This window comes from Elephas maximus, chromosome 12, assembly GCF_024166365.1.
Source record: "Elephas maximus indicus isolate mEleMax1 chromosome 12, mEleMax1 primary haplotype, whole genome shotgun sequence".
Taxonomy (NCBI): domain Eukaryota; kingdom Metazoa; phylum Chordata; class Mammalia; order Proboscidea; family Elephantidae; genus Elephas; species Elephas maximus.
In genome coordinates this window covers 104,876,031-104,900,769 of record NC_064830.1, presented here as the reverse complement: position 1 = coordinate 104,900,769, position 24,739 = coordinate 104,876,031, and the positions used below count along the sequence as shown (strand labels likewise).

General features: G+C 45.6%; 1 protein-coding gene across 1 annotated transcript in view; it reads left to right on the top strand.

Moving 5' to 3' along the window:
- The window catches only part of GALNT17 (polypeptide N-acetylgalactosaminyltransferase 17), a 542,269-nt gene that overhangs the window by 288,219 nt on the left and 229,311 nt on the right, over window positions 1–24,739 (top strand). Inside the window, exon 4 of the mRNA XM_049904713.1 lies at window positions 19,043–19,217. Coding sequence (XP_049760670.1) covers window positions 19,043–19,217 — 175 coding nt within the window. The remainder of the gene's footprint in view (window positions 1–19,042; window positions 19,218–24,739) is intronic.

Sequence of the window (24,739 nt, the reverse complement as noted above, 5' to 3'; positions counted from 1 at the left end):
TTTGATAAAGTCTAACACCCATTCCTGATAAAAACTCTCAATAAAATAGGAATAGAAGGGAAAATCCTTGACATAATAAATGGCATCTATATATACAAAACCAACAGCCAACATAACTTTCAATGGACAGTGGCTGAAAGTATTGCTCTTGGGATGGAAACAAGACAAGGATGCCCTTTATCACCACTCCTATTTAACATTGTGCTAAAAGTCCTAGCTAGAGCAATAAGGCAAGAAAAAGAAATAAAGGCCATCCAAATTGGAAAGGAAAAAGTAAAACTATCCCTCTTAGCAGCTGATATGATCCTATACATACAGAACCCCCTAGATCCCACAAGAAACCTCTGGAAATAATAGTAGCAGAGTAGCAGGATAAAAGATCAACATACAAAAATCAGTTGGATTCCTATTCACCAACAAAGAGAACTCTGAAAAGTTAATCTGGAAAACAACACCATTTTTAGTAACCCTTAAACAGATAAAACATTTAGGAATAAATCTAACCAGGGACATAAAAGACCTATACAAAGAAAATTACAAAACACTACTGCAAGAAACCAAAAGAGATCTACATAAATGGAGAAACATACCATGCTCATGGATAAGCGACTCAACATTGTGAAAATGTCAATTGTGCCCAAAGGGATCTACAGATATAATGCAATTCCAACCCAAATACCAACAGCATTCTTTAATGAGATGGAGAAACTAATCACGAACTTTATATGGAAAGGAAATAAGAAAAGCATTACTGAAGAAAAACAACAAAGTTGGAGGCCTCACACTACCTGATCTCCAAACCTACTGTACAGCCATGGTAGTTAAAACAGCCTGATACTGGTACAATGACAGACGCATAGAGCGATGTAACAGAATCGAGAACGCAGATATAAATCCATGCACCTGTCACCAGCTGATATTTGACGAAGGACCCAAGTCCATTAAACAGGGAAAAGAGTCTTTTTAACAAATTGTGCTGGCAAAACTGGGTGTCGTTCTGTAAAAAAATGAAACAGGACCCATACCTCACATCGTAGACAAAAACTAACTCAAAATGGATCAAAGACCAAAATATAAAACCTAAAAAACAATAAAGATCGTGGAAGAAAAAATAGGGGCAACACTAGGATCCCTAATACATGGCATAAGTAGAATACAAACCATAACCAACAGTGCACAAACAGCAGAAGATAAACTAGATAACTGGGAGCTCCTAAAAATCAAACACTTATGCTAATCAAAAGATTTCACCAAATACAAAGAGAACCTACGGACGTGGGGGAAAAAAAAAAAAAACTGCGACATATCCCACAAGGGTCTAATCTCTAAATTCTATAGAATACTTGAACACCTCAACCACAAAAAGACAAATAATCCAATTTAAAAATGGGATATGAACAAACACTTCAGCAAAGAAGACATTTCAGGTGGCTAACAGACACGGGGAAATGCTCACTATCATTAGCCATTAAAAAAATTAGAAAAGTGCAAATCAAAACTACGAGATACCATCTCACCCTGACATTACTGGCATGAATCAAAAAAAAAAAAAGGCAGAAAATAGCAAATGTTGGAGAGGTTGCAGGGAGATTGGAACTGTTATGCAGTGCTGGTAGGGATGTACGATAGTATAACCACTATGGAAGATGATTCTGCACCTCCTTAAAAAGCTGGAAATGGAAATAACATCCAATCCAGCAATCCCACTGCTAGGAATACATCCTGGAGAAATAAGAGCCGTCACACGAATAGACATATGCACGCCCGTGTTCATTGCAACATTATTCACAATAGCAAAAAGATAGAAACCACCTAAGCGCCCATCAACAGATGAACGGGGAAGTAAATTATGGTACATACACACAATGGAACCCTACACGTCAGTAAAGAACAATGATGAATCCGTGAAACAGCTGGAGGGCATTATGCTGAGTGAAGTAAGACAGCCACAAAAGACAAATATTGTATGAGACCACTATTACAAAAACTTAAAAAGTTTACACACAGAAAAAAAAATTTTTTTGATGGTTACAAGGGAGGGAAGGTTGGGGAGGGGAAATCACTAATTAGACCATAGAGAAGTGCTAACTTTGGTGAAGGGAAAGACAATAAACAATATAGTGGAAGTCAGCACAATTTGACCAAGGTAAAGTCATGGAAGCTTCCTAGACACATCCAAACACCTTGAAGGACCAAGTTACTGGGGCTGAGGACCGGGGACCATGGTCTCAGGAGACATCTAGGTCAATTGGCGTAGCACAGTTCGTAAAGAAAATGTTCTACATCCTACCTTAGCGAGTAGCCTCTGGGGTCTTAAAGCTTGCAAGTGGCCATGGAGGATACATCTTCTGTTGTTCCCAACACGTTCAGAGCAAAGGAGAATGAAGAAATCCAAAATGTAAGGAAAATATTAGCCCAAAGGATTAATGGACCATATGAACCATGGCCTCTACCAATCTGATCCCAGAAGAACTAGATGGGCCCCGGCTACTACCACCAACCGCTCTGACCAGGATCACAGTAGAGGGTCCTGGACAGTGTGGGAGAAAATGTAGACCAAAATTCAAATTCACAAAAGAATATCAGGCTTGCTGGTCTGACTGAGACTGGAAGAACCCCCAAGACTATAGCCCCATACACACTGCCAGCTCAGAACTGGAGCCATTCCCGAAGTCCACCTTTCAGCCAGAGATTAGACAGGCATGTAAAACAAACAATAACACATGTGAGGAACGTGGTTCTTAGTTCAATCAAGTACGTGATAGCAAATGTGCAACACCCGCCCAAAAGCAAAGACGTGAAGGCAGGAAGGGTCAGGAAAACTGGGCAACTGGACTCGGAAAACCCAGGGTGGAAAGGGAAAGGGGGAACATGCTGACACGTTACATGGATTGCAGCCAGTGCCACGAAACAATTTGTGTATAAATTTTTGAATGAGAAACTAAATGGCGCTGGAAACTTTCACCTAAAACAGAACAAAAATTTTAAGAAAGTTTTTTTTTTTTTTTAATTAAAAGGGAGTATGGTTTTTTATATATATATATATATATTTATATATATATATATATACATATTTTTTTTATGGTAGGAGCAGCAGATTTGGGGAAAGGGGTTGAGTTTAGGTTTTGGATATTTCCATTTCTAAATTCCTGTGGACGTTTACTTATGTCTTCAAAACTCAGGTGTACGTAACTTCAGCCCTACAGTTTTCTTTAAAACAGCATTAGAAGCGCTTCATTCTAGTATTATGATCCCTAATACTTTTTAAAAATATCATCATTTTTAACTTTTTTAAAATTAACTCCTTTCATTACCTTCTTTTTCTTAAGCAACCATGTGGCAGAATTTCGGAATCAAATTCTGGCCCAGACTCTAGCCGTGTGGTCTTGGCCAAGACACGTAACTTCTCTGAACTTGAATAAATTGGGAATAATAGCAGCTTTTCTGCAGAATTTTAATTGTGAGGTAGAGAGGCCATTAATACTCGTGGAGCACATGGTACAAATGCTGGAAGTATTATAAAGGAAGCAGCAGTGGAGTGTGCGCACGCTATCATTTGATGTGTTCACTCCAGCTTATTCTCTAGTGTTGAACTGCCGTGACGTCCACACCAGGAAGCCTTCCTGGGTTTCCCAGGTGTGGCTGGGTTGGCAGCCCTTCCTCTCTGCCCCTGTGGCACATGGGTGTGGTCTGGTGTAACACTGACCACGCCATGTTTTATTTTTTTACTTGCCCAGCTCCTGAACTAAAATGTTAGCCCCTTGAGGGCAGGATCCCTAGCTCCTTGTGTGCTGCATTTCCCGGGCCTAGCACAATACCGTCCACATTGTTGTTAGCTGCTGCCCATTTGGCCTCTGACCCATGGTGACTCCATGCACAACGGAACAAAATGCTGCCCAGTCCTGTGCCGTCCCCGAGATCTGTTGCAGATTAGATCACTGATCCATAGGGTTTTCCTTGGCTGATTTCTGAGGTAGCTCACCAGGCCTCTCTTCCCAGTCCGTCTTAGTCTGGAAGCTCTGCTTAAACCTGTTCAGGATCCTCGCCACGCTCAAGCCTCTACTGACAGACGGGTGGTGGCTCCACGCGAGGTGCATTGGCCAGGAGTGGAACCCGGGTCTCCCTCATGGAAGGCCAGAATTTCACCACTGAAGCACGATGCTAAAAGCTAAGTTTTAGTAATTGCTCAGTATGTATTTGTGGAATAAATTAATAATTTAAACTGCATATTTGCATAGATTTTTTTTCTACTTCTTCTGGCATTGTTCTGGAAGTTTTTGTATTTGGCATCATTGTATATGTTTTGGCCTCAATGAGATAGTTATTTTGGCCCAGATCTCAGAAATCACCTGTCTTTAATAATCACCACTGAAGTATCTTGGTGATCTGGACATTTGTATACCTTGGCACTAACGTTGCCCTGTGCGACAAGCGTACCTGATCAGCCTCTTCTCTTTGTTGGGTGTGTTCAGAGCTTGAAAGCAAGATGGCTCAGGTTCAAACACTTTTGTAAGTGGAGGGTTATACCCTCTGGACTTCCAAAAGGGTACTGGAGAAGAAGCCTACACTCGCGTTGTTTGCTTTTCTTCTTGGTTTATAATTGCAGAGATAGGAGAAGTCTTGTGTTTCTGGGAGATAACATGCTAGCTGTGTTGTTGAGGGTCCAAATGACATAGCCGAGGGACACCTCGTTATCACAGGGCTCCAAGCCTGGCCAGCCGCTCAGTGTGGGAATACCACCTGCCTTTTAGCCCTCCCTAGTCGGAAGCAATACTTGTTTTGCCCCCAACCAGATTGCAGCCATGTGACAGCGTTTGCTCTCAGGCTCTGCAGTCGTGGCCAGGCTGTGCGTTTCTATTTCTCCTGGTGTATTTTCCGGCTTTGGAGAGAAGAGGATAACCTGGGAGTGTGTATCTTTACACAGCGACGGTGCGAGAGCGCTGGTGGATGCTTCATATAGCGGTTGCTTTCTGTTCTTATTTTGAAATGATTATAGATTCACAGGTAGTTGCAAAAAACATGCATAAGGAAGTCCTATGTATTCTTCACTCAGTTTCCCCAAATGGTAACATCTCAAATAACTGTAGCCTGATATCAAAACCAGGAACTTAACGTTGGGAAAATCAATAGAAAAACAAAAAAAAAAAACAAACCAGTCTCCCTCTAGTCAATTCCAAGACAGGACAACCCGATGTGTTGCAGAGAACTGTGCTCCAGGGGGTTTTCAATGGCTGTCACCTTCTGGAAGCAGATTGCCAGGCCTTTCTTCAGAGGCACCTCTGGGTAGACTCGAACCTCCAACCTTTCAGTTAGTAGTCAAGTACTTAACCGTTTGTGCCACCCAAGAACTCATAAAATTCACAAACCGTATTGTTTTACGTACACCTATTTGTGTGTGTGTGTGTGTGTGTAGTGTTCTGTACAGTTTTATGACGTGTGTAGATTCATCACAATCAAGATACAGAACTGCCCCATTGCTGCAAAACTCCCTCATGCCAACCCTCTTTACTGATACCCAGCCCTCTTCCCTCCCCTTAGCCCCTAAAACCCAAAACGATTGCTGTCGAGTTGATTCCAACTCATAGCAACTCTATAGGACAGAGTAAAAATGCCCCATAGGGTTTCCAAGAATCAACTGGTGGAGTTGAGCTGCTGACTTTTTGGTTAACAGCCGAGCTCTTAACCACTGTGCCACCACTAATCCATTCTCCAGCTTTATAATTTTGTTAGTTCAAGAACTATATATGTTATGGATTGAATTGTGTCCCCCCAAAATATGTGTCAACTTGGCTAGGCCATGATTCCCAGTATTGTGTGGTTGTCCACCATTTTGTGATCTGATGTGATTATCCTATGTGTTGTTAATGCTAACCTCTATGATGTTAATGAGGCAGGATTAGAGGCAGTTATGTTAATGAGGCAGGACTCAATCTACAGGATTAGATTGTATCTTGAGTCAATCTCTTTAGAGATATAAGAGAGAAAGGAGCGGAGAGGAGAAGGGCCTCATACAACCCAAAAAAGAAGAGCCAGGAGTGGAGTGTGTCCTTTGGACCTAGGGTCCCTGCATTGAGAAACTTCTTGACCAGTGGAAGATAATGACAGGGACCTTCCCCTAGAACCAACAGAGAAAGCCTTCCCTGGGAACTGGCATCCTAAATTCAGACTTCTAGTCTGCTACTGTGAGAGAATAAGTGTCTCTTTGTTAAAGCCACCCACTTGTGGTGTTTCTGTTATAGCAGCACTTGATGACTAAGACAGTATATAAATGGAATTGAGTATGTAACTCTGGGCCCTGGTTGTTTACACCTGGCATAATTCTCTTGAGATCCATCCGAGTTGTTGGTGTCTCAATGGCCCATTCCTTCTCACTGCTGTAGAGTATTCATGACACACTTAGCCATTGCTCTGTTGACGGGTGTTTGGATTGTTTCCAGTTTGGGGCTTTTACACAGCAGGTTGCTGTAGACTTTGTGTACAGGATGTTGTGTGAACACACGTCTTCATTTCTCTGGAATAAGTGCTCAAGAGTGCAATTGTTGGGTTGTGTTATGAGTATCTGCCGCTGGTAACCATGTATAACCCCCGGTCTGTGTACATTTGCCTGTTCTGGATATTTCATATGCGTCTCTGGGTGGCACAAACAGTTAAGTGCCTGGCTACTAACCAAAAGATTGGTGACTAGAACCCATCCAGAGGTGCCTTGGAAGACAGGCCTGGCAATCTGTTTCCAAAAGGTCACAGCCTTGGAAACCCTGTAGGGCAGTTCTACTTTATTCTATAGGGTCACTATAAGTCACAATTGACTTGACGGCAAAGGGCAGGTAAAATGCTAGAGATGGGAGCTGCGTGGAGGACTTGCTTCAGTTATTTCATTCCTGGCTGCCAGCTGGGTTTAAAGAAAACTCTAGAGAGAAGCGCCTGAGCTGAGAGGTGGCCCTACAATCTGCAGGGCTTCCTGATTCCTGTGTTCTGTGTTGATCCCCACCCTCACCCCACCCCCCCACGCACCACCTTAATGACTGTGACTTTTGCTATTTCAGGGGAAAGATTTGCCAGCTCCGGAGCACTCCGAATCAATATTGCAGTAAATAAGAAACACAATGAAAGAAAACACACTGCAGCCTGTAGACAAATTTCATCGCTTAAATTCACATGTTATTATTAGAATCAGTGGCAAATGCCAGAATTTCAACTGCCTTTTGATGAGGTGAAAATAAGAGAGCACTCTTTTAATTTAAGGAAACAATTCGGAGGCACCACCCAGAGGTACAACCATGTTTCCCTGTTGGTTTGGGCTGCTTGTATCTGTCTTTTCACAGGTGAGGTATAAACGGACAGAGCGGTGGCGAGACATTTCTCAACAAAGGCATTGAAAGCGGGATGGCTTCCTTTTTCAGAGCTTCTCTTGTGAATGCGCCGCTCTCGGGGTGATGTATTTAGTTTAACACTTTGGTGTTTTGCACCTCACATCTCTTCCCTTTCTTCTTCCCGTCTCTTGCTTTCTTTTCTCCCTGCTTTGATCTCGCTACAGCATCACTTTCAAATGCTTTCCTACAGCCCACCAGGAGCCCTTTTTATTCTCCCCCGTTCTTCCCGAAGTTCCTCCGGCTCCTGCCTCCTTTTGCTGCAGCCCTCCTCCCCAAGTCGGCAAGCCCGTCCTTGAAGTTGACAAAGCTGGGGGCTGCTCGGAGACTCAGCTGTGATCCCAGCCTCCTGCCTCCGCCTTACTGCCTCCTGCATTCTCGATGCTCATTTCCCTCTCGCCGTCCCTGCTCCTAGAGCCGAGGTCTCCGAGAGCGCTGGCCAGGGCCCTGGAGGCCGGGACTGTGCTCTCGTAGCACTGTGGCCCCTGCAGAGTTCTGTGTGCGACCATCCCGGGAGGTTCAGGGCCCAGCAGGTTTCTCTAGATGCGCCGTCTCTTTTTTCTTTCTTTTTTTTATTATGGTAAAAATAGATGACAAACCGTTTGCCAATTCAGCCATTTTTACACGTACAATTCAGTGACGTTGATTGCATTCGTCATGCTGTTCCACCATCACCGCTGTCTTTTTCTAAATTATTCCCCCTCCGTTAACAGAAACTCAGTGTCCCCCAAGCAGTGACTCCCGTCTCCCCAGCCCCTGGCAGCCACTGACGCACTTTGGTCTCAATATTGTTGTGTCGGGTGCTGTGGAGTTGATCTCGACTCCTAGTGACCCCATGTGACAGAGCAGAACTGCCCCAGAGTCCTTTGTTCTGCAGAGCCACTGGGTGGGCTCCAAACGCCGACATTTTGGTTAGCAGCCCAAGCGCCTAACCGTTGGCCTCTGTACATTTGCCTGTTCTAAATATTTTATGTAAGTGAGATTATATAATATTCGCCCTTTTGTGTCTGGCTTATTTCACTCAGCATAATGTTTTCTAGGTTCATCCATGCCGTGTCCTGTGTCAGGCTTTCATTTCCCGTAATGGCTGAGTGGCATTCCATTGTGTGGCTGTACCACGGTCTGTTTATCCAGTCATCTGTTGGTGTACGTTTTGGTGGGTCAGGTGCGTTTGTTCCTCAGGGGACTATTAGTGCCAAGGCATACAGGTGTTCGGGTCACCAGGATACTTCAGTGCTGATGATTGTAGATAGGTGGTGTGTGAGATCCAAGCCAGAATGACTGTAACATTGAGGCCAAAACACGAACGATGATGCCAAGTACGAAAACTTCCAGAACAATGCCAGGGGAAGTAGAAGAAAAATCTATGCACGTATGCAGTTTAAATTAACTTATTCAACAAATATATGCTGAGTAATTATTATAACAGCATTGTGCTGCTTCAGAGGTGGAATTCTCACCTCCCAGGCGGGAGACCCAAGTTCGTTTCCTGGCCAGTACGCCTCACGTGCAGCCACCACCCATCTGTCAGCGGGGCTTGTGTGTTGCTATGACACTGAACAGGTTTCAGTGGGGCTTCTGGACTGAGCTGGTCCAGGAAGAAAGGCCTGGAGATCTACTTCTGAAAATCAGCCAGTAAAAACCCTATGGATCACAGAAGTCCAGCCTGCAACCGATCACGCGGATGGCTTAGGACTGGGCCGTGTTTTGTTCCGTTGTGCACGGGCTCTGCATGAGTCAGGAGCTGACTCCACAGCAGCGAACAACAGCAGCCATTAGTGTGCAAGTGTGCAAGCAAGGGTGAGAGGGCTTTCAAGGGCCTGAGGACAAGCCTGGGGCCGGCCCTGGTCAGCACAGTTTACACCCTTAGACAACTCCAGATGCCAGCTGTCACAGCGTCACACCCACAAGGATTAGAGGCAGAATGATGATGGTACAGGCACGCCACTTACAGGCTGCGTGGCCTCAGTTTTCTCATCTATAAAATGGGGATAATAATACCCCTTACCTCACGGAGGCATTCTGAGAACAGACAGTTAAAACAGGAGAAGTGATGACGACACCATGGGACACACAGCCAGCACTCCATAAATGACCATTCTCTGGTTAAATTAAGAAAAGGGAGCTACTCTGGCTGAACAGTGTTCTGGAGCATTGCGTGATTAGCTGGCTCACATTTTTAGTCAGCGTGGTTAGCAGTTCTAGGATAAAAATATTTCATTTTAAGTACAGACAAGTGTGGTATTTGAAATGTTTGTTAAAATAGTGATTGTCAGCGAAAAAGCTAACTTTGCGTTGGTGACATGAGCCTTATCAGCCTGGCCAGCCTCACTGTGAAGCTGCTGAAGTTTCCCCTTTGGGACCAGTCTCGGTTATCTAGGGCTGGTGTAACAGAGGTGCTGGAAGTGGATGGCTTTAACAAACAGATTTATTCTCTCACAGGCTGGTAGGCTAGAAGCCCGAATTCAGGGTGCCAGCTCCAGGGGAAACCTTTCTCTCTCTGTCACCTCTGGAAGAAGGTCCTTGTCATCAATCTTCCCATGATCTAGGAGCTTCTCAGTGCAGGGACCCCTGGATCCAAAGGACATGCACTCCTACCTAGCTCTGCATTTTTGGTGGTATGAGGTCTCTCCATCTCTCTGCTCTCTTCTCTCTTTTATATCTCAAAAGAGATTGACTTAAGATACAACCTGATCTTGTCGATCGAGTTCTGCCTCGTTAATATAACTGCCTCTAATCTTTCCTCATTAACATAATAGAGGTAGGATTTACAACACATAGGAAAATCACATCAGATGACAAAATGGTGAACAATCACACAATACCGGGGTTCATGGCCTAGCCAAGTTGACACAATTTTTAGGGGGGACACAATTCAAGCTGCATTTGCAGGGTGCCCTTCAAGTCCCTCTGACAGGCCCTAGCAGTAGCAGGCACATGTATTTTTTGCAAAATTTTCAAAAGTGAGGTTTTTTCTTTTTCTTAAAGAAAATCAACCAGTAGCCATCAAGTCAGCTCTGACTCATGGCCGTCACACGCATGTCAGAGTAGAACTGTGCCCCAGAGGGTGTTCAATGGCCGGTTTGTTGGAAGTAGGTTGCCAGGCCTTTCTTCCAGGGTGCTTTTGGGTAGGCTCGAACCTCCAACCTTTCTGTTAGAGCAGAGTGCGTTAACCATTTGTACCCCCAGGGACTCCTTTTTTTTAAAGAACTTCTCTGAAATTGTATAAAACCCAAATTTGTTCCTAGGACTTAACTATCTTCCTTTCACAAATAAGAAAAACATTTGCTACATGATCAGAATATGAAATTTCTCCTTCACCCCTTTAAAAATGTTTAAACAATACTTTTTAAAAAGTCATTGTTGGTCTTTGTATGACCATTTTAATGCATTTATTAGTTATTTCAGGCATAAAGATATTATCAGGTAGACCCAAAAATCCAGGTGTTTTAAGTCTTTTTTTTTTTTTTTGCATCCTTTTTGTGGTATCAGAGTTCATCCTCATATATATAACATATTGAACTATTTCAGAAATAAAGAAGCTGCAGAAATGTGGAGCGCCGTGACTCATGCCCGTGCTAACACTCACGTTGAAGACCATGTCTTTCCCATGATGGTTATTGTTAGGCCCCCAAGCATGGCATGCTGGGAGTTCCCTATTGGGATGGAGAGAAGCTCATCAGATGTGAACACGGATCCAAGGTCCAGATCCTTCCCTCAGAGTGGCCGACAGCCTCCCTCACTGATGTGGAGGGGCTTTTGTTGCTGTTGGGTGCCTTTGAGTCAATTCTGACTCCTAGCAACCTCATGTGATAGAGTAGAACTGCCCCAAAGGGTTTCCTAGGCTGTAATCTTTATGGGAACACATTGCCAGGTCTTTGTCCCATGGAGCCTCTGGGTGGGTTCGAACCACCAACCTTTTGGTTAGCAGCCGAGCACTCAGCCATTGTGTGACCAGGTCATGAGAACTCAAACCTGGTTTGAACGGGGAGTCTTATCTACACACATGTATCATCCAGACACTCTCGGTCGGGGGTAACCTTGGTGAACAGGCCAGGAGCACAGTTCCATCTGGGGCCACAGTGGCTGGCAGGAATCTGAGGCAGCCAACCAGACTTCCAGCCAATGAAATAACCAAAATGGTGACCGGAAGAGCCGACTAGCCTCAGAATATGGCATCAGGTCTTCAGGGAGGCTTAGGAGCTTAAAATCACAAAACCACATCCCTCTTGCACCCCTCCCTTAGAACCAACCAAGGCTTTTAAGAAGGCTGGGTTTGCGTGCAAATCGTCTGGGATGCTATTCAGATTGGTAGCACCTCACTCAACCAGCTGCCGTCAAGTCAGCTCTGACCGTGGTAACCCCATGTGTGTCTGAGTAGAACTGTGCTCCAGGGGGTTTTCAGTGGCTGAGTTTTTAGAAGTAGATCACCAGGCCTTTCTTCCAAGGTGTCTTTGGGTGGGCTCAAACCTCCAACCTTTTGGCTAGCAGCTGAGTGTGTTAACCACTCGCAGTACCCCGGGGCTCCTGCACCCCAGTAGGCCTACTAAGTCAGAAACTCTCAGAGTGGAGCTGGGGAACCGACAGCTTCTCAGGCTCCCAGGTGATTCCCAGGTAGGAGCCTGGGAACACCAGCTTAGAGGCAGGCTTTTTCTTTTTCTGACTTGGAATATGCCATATGTGCTGTTTTCTCATCCCCAGCTGTCACAAGCTATACCTTCCCAGCTTGGGCAGAACAAAACCTCCACTGCTACTCCAGGGCAGGGTATTAGTGATGGGAGGGGCTGCGACGGTGACAGCGGTGCTGATGGTAACAGAAGTAATGCCAGTAGGACTGAAGTAACAGTAGTAGTAGGAATAGAGTGGTGTAATGGATAGCTCTTAGGTGGCCTTTTCTGCCTTGTACTTGTAGCTCCCAACAGATGACTGAGTGGGACGATGCAAATTAGGTATTGTGGCCCACCAAGGGAATTGGCTAGCTTGTTAATAATGCAGACAAGGTGCGTGGTGCCCTTGTGGGGTGTGACCATGAAAATAACATGTATAGAACCCTAATGAGGGGATTAGTCAGTTTTACCATCCTGCTAGGCTTAAAATGAGCCATCCCAGAGGCGGACAGGCGGACCACTACCACCAAGAAAGAAGAGACGGGAGCAGAACATGACCTTTGGACCTAAGGTCCCTGTGTTCAGAACCTCCTAGACGCAGGAGACAGAGAGAAAGAGCAGTAACACCAGAGACAGCGCAAGACGGCAAGAAGTGGCAGCAGAGAAATGGCGGCAACAGAACCAGGAGACTGGCGCAAGATGGCATAGTGGGCTTCCCGGCCCACAGAGCAAGGCAGTTCAGTGGATGTGCAGACCCAGAGAGCAAGAGAGCTGAGCGCCTTCAGGCCAAGGCTGACTGGCAGAGTAGGGTGCCTCTGGGCACTTATCGGTAGAGCTAAAGAGCTTTGTAAGACTAGCCTGAGCAGGGCAGAGGCTCGGCCGAGGGTATGAGTGGTTAAGGGCCAGAGAGAGGCCTGCCTATGGGCACGGTTGAGAAGAGGCTGTCCTGATTGAAGAACTGTATTCTGAGTCATCCCTGACCCTGAATTGTAACCTGTTACTTCCCTAATAAAACCCATAACTGTGAGTATGGTCTGTGAGTTCTGCGTGGCCATTGCAAGAAATTATCAAACCCAGCAGAGGAGTAGAGAGTGCTGTGGGAAGGGTAGCTGGTGTCAGAATTGGTAAAAAGGTTGGAGAACGGAGGGATGTGTGACGTCCACCTCACAGGGATCAGCCTTGGGCTGTCGATGCTGATTCTCTCCTTCCCCTTGTGGAGCTAGAGGAGGTCCGACGCCTCCAGCATGCCCCCGTTTTTTTTTTTTTTTTGCAAATAGGAATCATGGTAGGGAGAGCAAACACCAGGATTCTAAAAAGCGTGAGGTTGCTCTGTGCAGGGTGGCCAACAGCGAAGGCACCAGTTTTGGAAATGGCGTGGTGAGCCCTCACCATTCAGGCTGAGGTCATCTCCCAAGGGACTCGCTGCCTTGGACAAGGCGGGGCAAGAAGGCCCCAGGCAGTGGGAAGATCAAAGAGGGGCTGTGGCAACACGGGCTGCTAGATACCTGTGTAGTTGTTGTTCGTTGCCATCAGGTTGACCTCATGCACCACAGGGTGGAACGCTGCCCGGCCCCGTGCCGTCTTCGTGGTTGCTGCTATGCTCAGGTCCGTTGTCGTGGTTGTTGTGTCAGCCCATCTCACTGAGGATTTAGCTGCATTGTTGTCAGTCGCCGTTGAGTAGGCGCCAGCTCATGACGACCTCTGCGCGACAGGATGAAGCGTTGCCCAGTCCTACGTCATCTTCATGATCGTCACTGGTATGTTCGAGTCCATTGTTGCGGCCACTGTGTCAGTCTATCTTATGAAGGGTTTATGAGTCTTATTCAGCACAGAGGGATGTAAAGAATGGGGCTAATTCGTCACAGATGGGCTTTGGCAAGGGGGTGAAGCTCTCAGCCCTGCAGAACAGAAGCAGCAGCACCTGGGAACTTGTTAGAAATGCAAATTCCTGGGCCCCAGCCCAGACCTACTCATGATCCCGATGCAGGTTCAAGTTTGAGAAACACTTGACTGAGCTTATCAGACTGGTTCCCTTCACTGAGGCTCGTGACCTTGTAAGAACTAGAATATTCCATAAGTCTCATCATCAAGGCTTGGTAGCTGGGCAAGGTTTACTGGGTGAGAGTTAAGGTCACACACCATTGTATGCACATGGCCTTGGCCCAACCCTGGACAGCATGCCACATCCCATGCCTACAACTACATGGCACCAAGGTTCTAACCCCGGCCTTGGGAGCAGGACCTTGGCCTTGGGAGCAGGTGGAAAGGAGCCTGCCAGTTCAACACTTGTTCTGAGCAAGGCGTAGGGATAAAGGCGTGTACTGATGATTTATTCTGTGCTATAAATAAAATTTATTTTTTTTTATCACTGAAAGTACAGGATCTATATGTAATTCTGTAATCATTTTTTTTTTTCTTTAGTTATCGTGATTCATAACTTTCTGGTAACTGCCTCTAACTCCTTAGGCCTGGTTGACAGGTGTTTCTTTTATTGTTAAGGAAAGATATATCTCCCTTTCCAGTCCTTTCTGATCGTGGGTAGCATTTGCTTCTCCCCTCTTGAGGATCCAAACGCTATTTTTCAAAACATGAAGACACAGAAGGGTTCCCAAATGCCATTAGACCAATTTAGTATTGGATTTTGTAATGCTGGAAGGGAAACATTTTTTCTTGTAGAAGTTAGGTTTCATTTTCTTCTCTGAGTTTGGTGGTGAGGAAAAAAAACTTACCTAAAATGTTTTCCATACTGTTATTATAATATCCAAGAGGAATTTCATCTGTTAAGGATGATAAAGGGTCTTAGAGTAATGGGTGTGATATTTTTACTCCTGCCAGGTTGAGGAGCTGTTTCCTTCTGTCTTAGTCAGGGCTCTGTAGAGAAACAGAGCCAGAGACATAGGTAGATAGATGGATGGATGGATGGACGGACGGACCGATGGATGGATGGATGGATGGACGGATGGATGGACGGATGATTTACTTAAAGAATTTGGCTCATGTAATTGTGGGGGCTGGCAAGACTCCCCATAGCACTTTCCCTTTACTTCTCTTCGGCGCTTAGCTCCATTTACCTTGTAATATTGCCATTTTTGAACATGCCTCCCCTACTTGATGAGATTTTAAGTGTCTTGAGAGAGAGGAAGTGCTTGTGTCTGAATTGTTGATGAGTCCAGGTAGGAGCACAACCCAATACCTAGTGAAGTACAGAATCACACACTGAAAAGTCAAGTCTGCTCAGTGTCATTTGTTCTTGAACCCTGCGCATTGGGTGGTGGCATCTCCTTCAGTGTTCTCAGCAAGCCAATAGGCTGTCACTCCAATTTTGTTTGGAACAATACGTCCCTAAACCTTGTAAAAGTGAGAATGTTGCTTATCCCTCTTCAGTGGGACGCAGACTTTAAAAGATACTGGATGGATGAAGGGCAAACTATCATTCGTAGAAGTTAGTCATAGTAACTTCCATATTACTAATAGTAAGAGACTGATTATTATTAGAAATAAGTTTATTGAATGTGTATAGTTTTATGTATAGCATCTCATTTACATTTAACAGTTACAAGCTAGAACCAGATGACTAGGCATTATCCTCTCATCTCTTCGGCTTTTCGGATCCGCAACTCAGTAGCCTTGAGAAGGGCAGTGATAGTGAGCCACAGTCTCCTTATCAACCTCCTAAACTCCTACGCTTTCTCTCCCATGCAGCCTTAATCACAACCACTTACCAAATCAGAAACCACTTGGTACTTAGCCGTAGTTACTGACATGGCCAGGAGCCAATACCTGGCTACTGGGCAGAGCCAGAGCTAGGTCCTAAGTTGCCTAGCAGCTAGGAGTTAATGGTGCCTGCTGGTCCCCTGGCGTGCTGTCCAGCTCTGATCACTCAGAATGTGCTCCTGAATGTACATAGATCCCTGCCATCACGGGCCAACCCTAGTGAGTGGGTAGGATTCCCATCAGACCGTTCTGTGGGCACTCTGCCCATTCTGTGGTCCATTGCCTTCAATAGCATGTCCTTCCCTCCCCCATCTGCAGACCCAGAACTTGTGGGAATAAATGAAAAACCAAGCAGGCATGGCTGCTCCAACCTTTTTGCTGGAATTTCTGTTCCCAAAATTTACTTAACCTGCAGGGAAACGCAGGACACACTAAGTCAGTACCTGGCATCTAGAAGTTCTCTGGGCCCCTCCCCTCCAGTGGTCATCCTTGCCCCGGTCCTGGTGAGTGAAGAAGCAGAGGGTCTTCACAGCCTGCCTTCTCCCTTGGCCCCCTCATCAACTCTGGGATGATGGCGAAGATGACGACACCAGCAAAAACACCAACAATAGATGACGCTCGTTGAGGGCTTGCTATGCACCAAGCATGTGCCAAGAGCGGCCTACGCATCTTCTAGCTCCGTGGCTCCCGTCCTGGAGTACGGCACCCTGGGTCTTTTTAGAAATGCAAATACTTGAGCCCACTCTTTTGTTGTTTTTAGTTTCTATTGAGTTGGCTCCAACTTACAGCGACATTATACATAACAAAACGAAACATCGCCTGGTCCTGTGGCATCTTTATGATTGTTGGTGTGGCCTGGTCCTGTGCCATCTTTATGATTGTTGCTATGATTGAGTCCATTGTCGCATCCACTTTGTCAGTCCATCTCATGGGAGGCCTCCCTCGCCTTAACCGAGCCTCCACTTTACTGACCCTGATGTCCTTTCCTAGTGATTGGTGTCCAAAGACACATCTGATGATGCGTCCCAAGTGAGGGAGCCAGAGTCTCACCATCTTCATTCTAAGGAAATTCTGGTTATGTTTCTTCTAAGACTCATCTGTTTGTTCTTCTGGCAGCCCACAGTATATTTCATATTCTTGGCCAACACCACAATTCGAATGCATCTGAAAATGAAACCGTGGGGGTGGCCCTGGCAATCTGCTTCAACAGCTCCACTTGGTGCCAGTGCACCCTCAAATTTGAGAACCACAGTTGTAGCTTATAGGCATTAAAGACCTATTTTTACTATCTCAGACATGGCTTCCTCAGGTTCCCTGGTTGCTCTGAAATCTCTTGTTCAAGTGCCCCAAGCCCACGTGGAGGAAAAGAGGAACAGTAATTCCAGGTACCAGCAACCCAGTCCTAAGCATTTATGCTATGCCAAGGATAGTGCTCGAAGTTAACTCATTTAATCCTTTCTATAACCCTGTGTGGTAGCTACTATTCTTATCGTCCCCCTTCTGTAGATGGGGTTCCCTCTGCAAATGGTTGACACACTTGGCTGCTAACCAAAAGGTTGGAGGTTCTAACCCCCACCAGAGGTGCCTTGAAAGAAGGGCCTGGTGATCTACTTCTGAAAAATCAGCTGCTGAGAATCCTGTGGTACACAGTGCTACTGTGACGACAAGGGGGCATCCTGAGTTGGAATCTACTCCATGGCAACTGGTCTGTAAAAAAAAAAAATGAGGAAATTGAGGTACAAATTGATTGACTAACTTATCCGGGGTCACTCAGCTAGTAAAGGGTGGTGCTAGGACCTCAGCCCAGGCTGTCTGACTCCAGCCTACACTCCTAATCACATGTTCTACCTCATGGGAGTCAGAGGCTCCTCTCCCCCTCCACACTCCTTCCTCAAGGTTCCATTTCATTCTCCTCAAAGATGGTAATATCATGCAGCCCACCTGGTGCTCCCCCACCATCCATGCCTTTTGGCTGATAGGTCTCTGTGCCCCTGGAGACTCTCCCCTGCATCCATCTAAACACCCCACTCTCTAGTTCTTGCTGGGTCACATGGCTGCATCCATTCCCAAGGAAAATGGCCATGACCCAAAGCAATCAGCTTCTACATATATTGCAAATGTATGACTTTAATTTGGCAAAAGCTGCCATGTGTAGCTGGTAAGTGAGGAATCCGAACAATTTCTGGTCACACACCCTTTTTAGGTTTTTCTAGAGCAAAATCTAGTCAACAAAGTTTTCCAAAGGATCACTTCTGCACTGCTTGCCTCAGAATCACCTGGGCTGCTCCTGGGTCCCACTGGTGACCTTCAGGACGAGGCTCCTTAAAGTCTGTATAGATCTACGCACCCCTCTGCTGCGCTCCCTTCGCCTGGTGATTTCTATACTAAGACACAAATTTGGGCTGCATTTCAGCTCTCCCATTACTCAGTGTGTGACCTTGGGACAGGTTAGCCTCTCTAAGATGGTTCCTTAATTTGCAAAATGGAACTCATCTAGTTAATTAATAGGATTAATCTAACAACCTCCTAGGGCTGCTGTAAGGATTGCATTAGATCCTATAAACAGAGCACTTACCACCTGCTTGTCACGGAAGGAGGAGTGTTCAGTCCCTGGCTGCATGACCTCTGCACCTTGGTGGCATTTCTGCTCCGGGCAGAGACTTATTTCACATCCTAAGACCAGCCTAGCCTGTGACCTTCACACTCGGTGCGTGGCTGTTGGCCTGGGCCACCAAGACTCCTGAGAACCATTCTGTGTGCGGGGGGAGGCCTTACTGAAGTTGACCAGCAGGCCACTGGGGTGGTGGGAGGACAGGAATGTTGACCCGTGAAGGAGAAAGGACCACAGAGAAAAGACATCTCGAAGGGCCCCTTCCGGCCTGCAGCAGTGGGTGCAGGGCCAGTCACGTATGTTGTCAGCTGTGAGAACATGGCTGGCCTGAGCGTGTGTGTCGGAGAAGCCTCCTGATAGCGCACTGCCTTGTCTTTTCTCCTGAATTTGTCATCATTAGTTGCTGTGTGGTCGATTCCGACTCATGGTGATCCCATGTGATCCCATGAGTGCAGAGTAGAACTGCTCCATAGGATTTCTTTCTTTTTTTTTTTTTTTTCAAGGCTATGACCTTTTTGGAAGCAGACCACCAGGCCTGTCTTCCCAGGCACCTCTGGGTAGGTTTGAACCGCCAACCATTCGGTTAGCATCCAAGCACATGGACCCTTTGCACCACTCAGGAACTCCTCTGCGAAAATCACGAACATGCAAATTCTTAGACAAATCTGCAATCACCCCAGTGGGTTGGACGCAAACTTGACCTGACGTGTTTATGGGACCTTCTTGTGTTTTGTCGTTTGCAGAGGAGCTGAAGGCCCCCTTGGAGGAGTACGTCCACAAACGCTACCCCGGGCTGGTGAAGGTGGTGCGTAATCAGAAGAGGGAAGGCCTGATCCGGGCTCGCATTGAGGGCTGGAAGGCGGCCACTGGCCAGGTCACTGGCTTCTTTGATGCCCACGTGGAATTCACCGCTGGCTGGTAGGTTATAAGCCCAGATGTAGGGCACTTGGGCCTGTAATGTGGTCAGGAGGCCTGGAATCAGGGAGGTGGGGCACCTTTCACTGATTCTTCTGGAATGGAGAAGGCAGGGTTGGTTTGAAAAGGAAGGCTAGACCATAGTCTGGGATAAAACTCGGAGAGATTTGTCTGGTCTCCACTCAGTCCATCATCACCGTTATCATCATACTCATCATTATCACCAAAATTCCACATGAAAATGATACACACTAAAATCTGTGAAAGCCAGAACCCATGTAAGGCAGAAACCTGTCAGAGAAGGAAAACGTAAATATTTTCCACTAATAGCAATAGAAAGTGGTAAGACTGTACCCTATCAAAGGCGGAAAACTTGTGAGACCCAGAAAAATAAGGCAGCCCCGTGGAGTTCCGGTTCTCACAGGTTTCACTGTATTAACTGGGCAGAACTCAAGACAATCCTTGCTCGGGAGACAAGGCAATCATTTTTATTCTCTTTTCAAAAGCTACTTTGCATGTTCCCTTTTCTGGAGATAATGGCTGACTGTTGTTGTGGGGAAAAAAACAGTTGCCATTGAGTCGATTCCAACTCCTAGTGACCCCATGTGTGTCAGAGTAGAACTGTGATCCACAGGGTTTTCAATGGCTGGTTTTTTGAAAGTAGATTGCCAGGCCTTTCTTTCAAGCCGCCTCTGGGGGGATTTGAACCTCTAACCTTTCAGCTGGCAGCTGAGTGCATTAATCATTTGTACCAACCGGGAACTCCTACTGTGAGAAGTGAGTTCCAGTTACAAATTTATCTACTCAGGCAGAGCTTCCCGGAACTTGTGGAATTATCATCTGGAGGGAGGGAGGGGTTTATCTCTGTAGATGTGGCACAGGACGTTTTCTAGGTGAAAAGGACAATGGGAGAGAAATTGGTACTCCTACATTATTTTTTATAGGGAGTGGGAGATTTTGGAATTGTGAAGAGTGAAACATCAGAAATGTCCAAACCATTCAATTAGCATGTTAAAACTGGAATAGGGCTTTACACTTCAAAAGTGTGATCATATGGTTAGTGCTAACTAAACAAAGATAAATTTAAATCAGAGTTTAAATAGCCTGTATCCCAAACCAAAAACCAAATGCATTGGTCTAGTTGATTCCAACTCCTGGCGACCCTACAGGACGAGTAAAACTGGCCCCGAGGGTTTCCAAGGCTGTCATCTTTACGGAAGCAGACTGCCACACCTGTCTCCCGCAGAGCGGCCCGTGGGTTCGAACTGACCTTTGGGATAGCAGCCGAGCGCTTAACTGGTGCACCACCTGGGCTCTTTAATCTGTGCCCGGGGTTCCTTAACCAGTGAGAGATAGAGTCGTTTATTTCACAGATACCGTGTGTTTACAGCCGATGCTACCATGTTGAATAAGTAGTGTCCACAGTAGTGGATTTTTTTTTTTTTACAGTAGTGGATTTAAGGAACAAATCTGTCAGTAATTAACATTTAAAAGTCTGCTGTTCTTCACTTGCACCAGACTAGAATTCTTTTATTGGCTGGATAAAAGAAGAAAGGTTATGTACCTGACCACACAAAAGTTTGGGGCCTGGGGACGCTGGTGTCTGTTGCCATCTCAGACACCAGGTTTTGGCTACCCTCAAACTCTGATGGCTCACAACTGGATGTCTTCAGCCCTGACCTCTCCCTGAGCTTCAGAGCTGTTTACCGCCAGTGATAATCCATCTCCAAATGTGGTTCCCAGACCAGTAGCCTCAGCGTCATCTGGGGGAGAACTTGCCAGAAATGCGCATTTTGGACTTCACCTTACCCACTGGCGTTGAGTTGATCCTGACTCACGGTGACCCTGTAGGACAGAATAGAGCTGCCCTGGGGTTTCCAAGGCTGTCAGACCTTCCGATGAGCAGCCAAGTGCTCAACCACAGCACCGTCAGGCAGAGCGTGGGGGTCCATCGATTAGTCTTAACAAGCCCTCCAGGTGACTCGGATGAACTCTCCAGTGCTTTGACGACCACTGAACTAGAGGCCTCCTGCACTGTGCTTCTCGGTGTGCCATTGCCCATTGGAGCCAGTGGCTTGGCAGATCCCACACTGGCTTATGGCCTTTTCCTCCATATCACCACCTCCTTGTTTTTTCCCGTAGGAACTGGTGGCACCCACCATTGTCTCTTTCACTTGATTCTTCCCTTTCCGTCATGTTACCCATCCAGTCAACCTCCAGCTCTTGCCACTCTTACCTGCTAAGCATTCCTCACAGCTGTCTCTTCCCCTCCACCATGACTGCCACTCTCCCAGCTCAAAGACAAACTAGTTGCCATCGAGTTGCTCCCACTCACGGCAATCCTATGTGTGCAGAGTAGAACCGCGCTTCATAGGGCTTTCAATGCTGTGACCTTTTTTTTTTTTTAAATTGTACTTTGGATGAAGGATTATAGAGCAAATTAGTTTCTCATTGAACAATTAACACACATACTGTATGACATTGGTTGTCAACCCCATGGCATGTCAACACTGTCCCCTTCTCAACCTTGGGTTCCCCATTAGCAGCTTTCCGGTCCACTCCTGCCTTCTCCTCCTTGCCCCTGGGCTGGTGTGCCCGTTTAGTCTCGTTTTCTCCTTTGGGCCTGTCTAATCTTTGCTTGAAGGGTGAACGTCAACCATGACTTCATTACTGATCTAGAAGGGTGTGTGGGGGCCATACTCTCGGGGTTTCTTCAGTCTCTGTCAGACCAGTAAGTCTGCTCTTCTTTTCTGAGTTAGGATTTTGTTCTACATTTTTCTCCAGCTGTGTCTGGGACCCTCTGTTGTGATCCCTGCCAGAGCAGTCAGTGACGATAGCCGGGCACCATCTAGTTGTGCTGGATTCAGTCTGATGGAGGCTGTGGTAGTTGTGGTCCGTTAGTCCTTTGGACTAATCTTTCCCTTGTGTCTTTGGTTGTCTTCATTCTCCCTTGCTCCAGATGGGGTGGGACCAGTGGAGTATCTTAGATGGCCAATCACGAGCTTTTAAGACCTCAGACACTACTCACCAAAATAGAATGTAGAACATTTTCTTTATAAACTATGTTATGCCAGTTGAGCAAGATGTCCCCTGAGACCATGACCCCCCACCCTCAGCCCAGTAATTCAGTCCCTCAGGGAGTTTGGATTTATTTATGAAGCTTCCATGACCCTGCCTTGGTCAAGTTGTGCCGACTTCCGCAGTATTGTGTACTGTCTTACTCTTCACCAAAGCTATCACTTATCTATTGTCTAGTTAGTGATTTTCCTTCCCCACCCCTCCCCTCCCTCATAACCACCAAAGGTTCTATCTTTCTGAGTATAAGCTTTTCATGAGTTTTATAATAGTGGTCTCATACAGTATTTGTCCTTTAGTGATTGGCTTATTTTGTGATTCACTCAGCGTAATGCTCTACAGATTCATCCATGCTGTGAGATGTTTTGCAGATTCATCGTTGTTCTTTATCCTTGCGTAGTGTTCCATTGGGTGTACGTACCGTAGGTTGTTTCTCCATTCATCTGCTAATGGGCACTTAGATTGTTTCCATCTTTTTGCTATTGTGAATAACGCTGAAATGAACATGGGCATGCATATGTTTTTTTTATGTGAAGGCTCTCATTTCTCTAGGATATATTCCTAGGTGTGGGTTGGCTGGATCGTATGGTATTCCTATTTCTAGCTTTTTACGGAAGCGCCATATCATTTTCCAAAGTGGTTATACCATTTTACATTCCTACCAGCAGTAAATAAGGGTTCCAGCCTCCCCACAATCTCTCCATCCTTTGATATTTTCCGTTTTTTTTTTTTTTTTTAATTTTATTTGTGCCAGTAGTGTTGGGGTGACATGGTATCTCATTGTAGTTTTGATTTTTTTTTTTTAATGGCTAATGATAGCGAGCACTTCCTTATGTGTCTGTTACCCATCTGAATGTCTTCTTTAGTGAAGTGTCTGTTCATTTCCTTTGCCCATTTTTTAATTGGATTATTTGGCTTTTTGTTGTAGAAGTGTTAGATTTTCCTGTAGAGATTAGACCTTTGTTAGATGTGTCATAGCCAAAAATTTTTTCCCAGTCTGTAGGCTCTCTTTTTACTCTTTTGGTAAAATCTTTTTTTTTTTTTTTTTCTTTAATTGTACTTTAGATGAAAGGTTTACAGAACAAACTAGCGTCTCATAAAACAGTGCACATATTGTTTTATCACATTGGTTAATAACCGCAAGACATGTCAACACTCTTGCTTCTCAACCTTGGGTTCCCTATTATCAGCTTTCCTGTCCCCTCCTGCCTTCTAGTCCTTGCCCCTGGGCTGGTGTGCCCATTTAGTCTCGTTTTCTTTTATGGGTCTGTCTAATCTTTAGCTGAAGGGTGAACCTCAGGAGTGACTTCATTACTGAGCTGAAAGGATGTCTGGGGGCTATACTGTCAGGGTTTCTCCAGTCTCTGTCAGACCAGTAAGCCTGCTCTTTTTTGTGAGTTAGAATTTTCTTCTACATTTTTCTCCAGCTCTGTTTGGGACTCTCTATTGTGATCCCTGTCAGACCAGTCAGTGGTGGTAGCCAGGCACCATCTAGTTGTACTGGACTCAGTCTGATGGAGGCTGTGGTAGTTGTGGTCTGTTAGTCCTTTGGACTAATCTCTTCCTTGTGTCTTTGGTTTTCGTCATTCTCCCTAGCTCCCGAAAGGGTGAGACCAATGGAGTATCTTGAATGGCCACTAACAGGCTTTTAAGACCCCAGATGCCACTCACCAAAGTAGAATGTAGAACATTTTCTTTATATGTGTTATGCCAGTTGAGCTAGATGTTCCCAGAGACCATAGTCCTCACAGCCCCCAGTACAGTAATTCACTCCCTCAGGGAGTTTGGATTTGTCTGTGGCGCTTCCATGACCTTGCCTTGTATAAGTTGTACTGGCTTTCCCAGTATTGTCTACTGTCTTATCCTGGGTGAAATCTTTTGATATGCATAAGTATTTAATTTTCAGAAGATCTCAGTTTTTTAGCTTCTCTTCTGGTGTTTGCGTATTATTAGTTATGGTTTGTATCCTATTTATGCTGGGTATTAGGGCCTCTAGCATTGACCCTATTTTTTCTTCTATGACCTTTATATTTTTTTGTTTTATATTTCGGTCTTTGATACATTTTGAATTAGTTTTTGTGTATGGTGTGAGGTATGGGGCTCTCTCATTTTTTTTACAGATGGTAATCCAGTTTCGCCAGCACCATTTGTTAAAAGGATTGTGTTTTCCCCATTCAATGGACTTTGGGCCCTTGTCAAAGATCAGGTGTCTGTACATGGATGGGTTTACATCTGGGTTCTTTGTTCTGTTCCATTGGCCAATGTGTCTGTCGTAGTCCAAGTACAAGACTGTTTTGACTGCCGTAGCTGTATAGTAGGTTCTGAGGTCAGGTAGCGCAAGTCCTCCTACTTTATTCTTTTTCTTCAGTAGTGCTTTACTTATCCAAGGACTTTTTCCTTTCCATGTAAAGTTAATGATTAGTTTTTCTGTCTTCTTAAAGAGTGCTGTT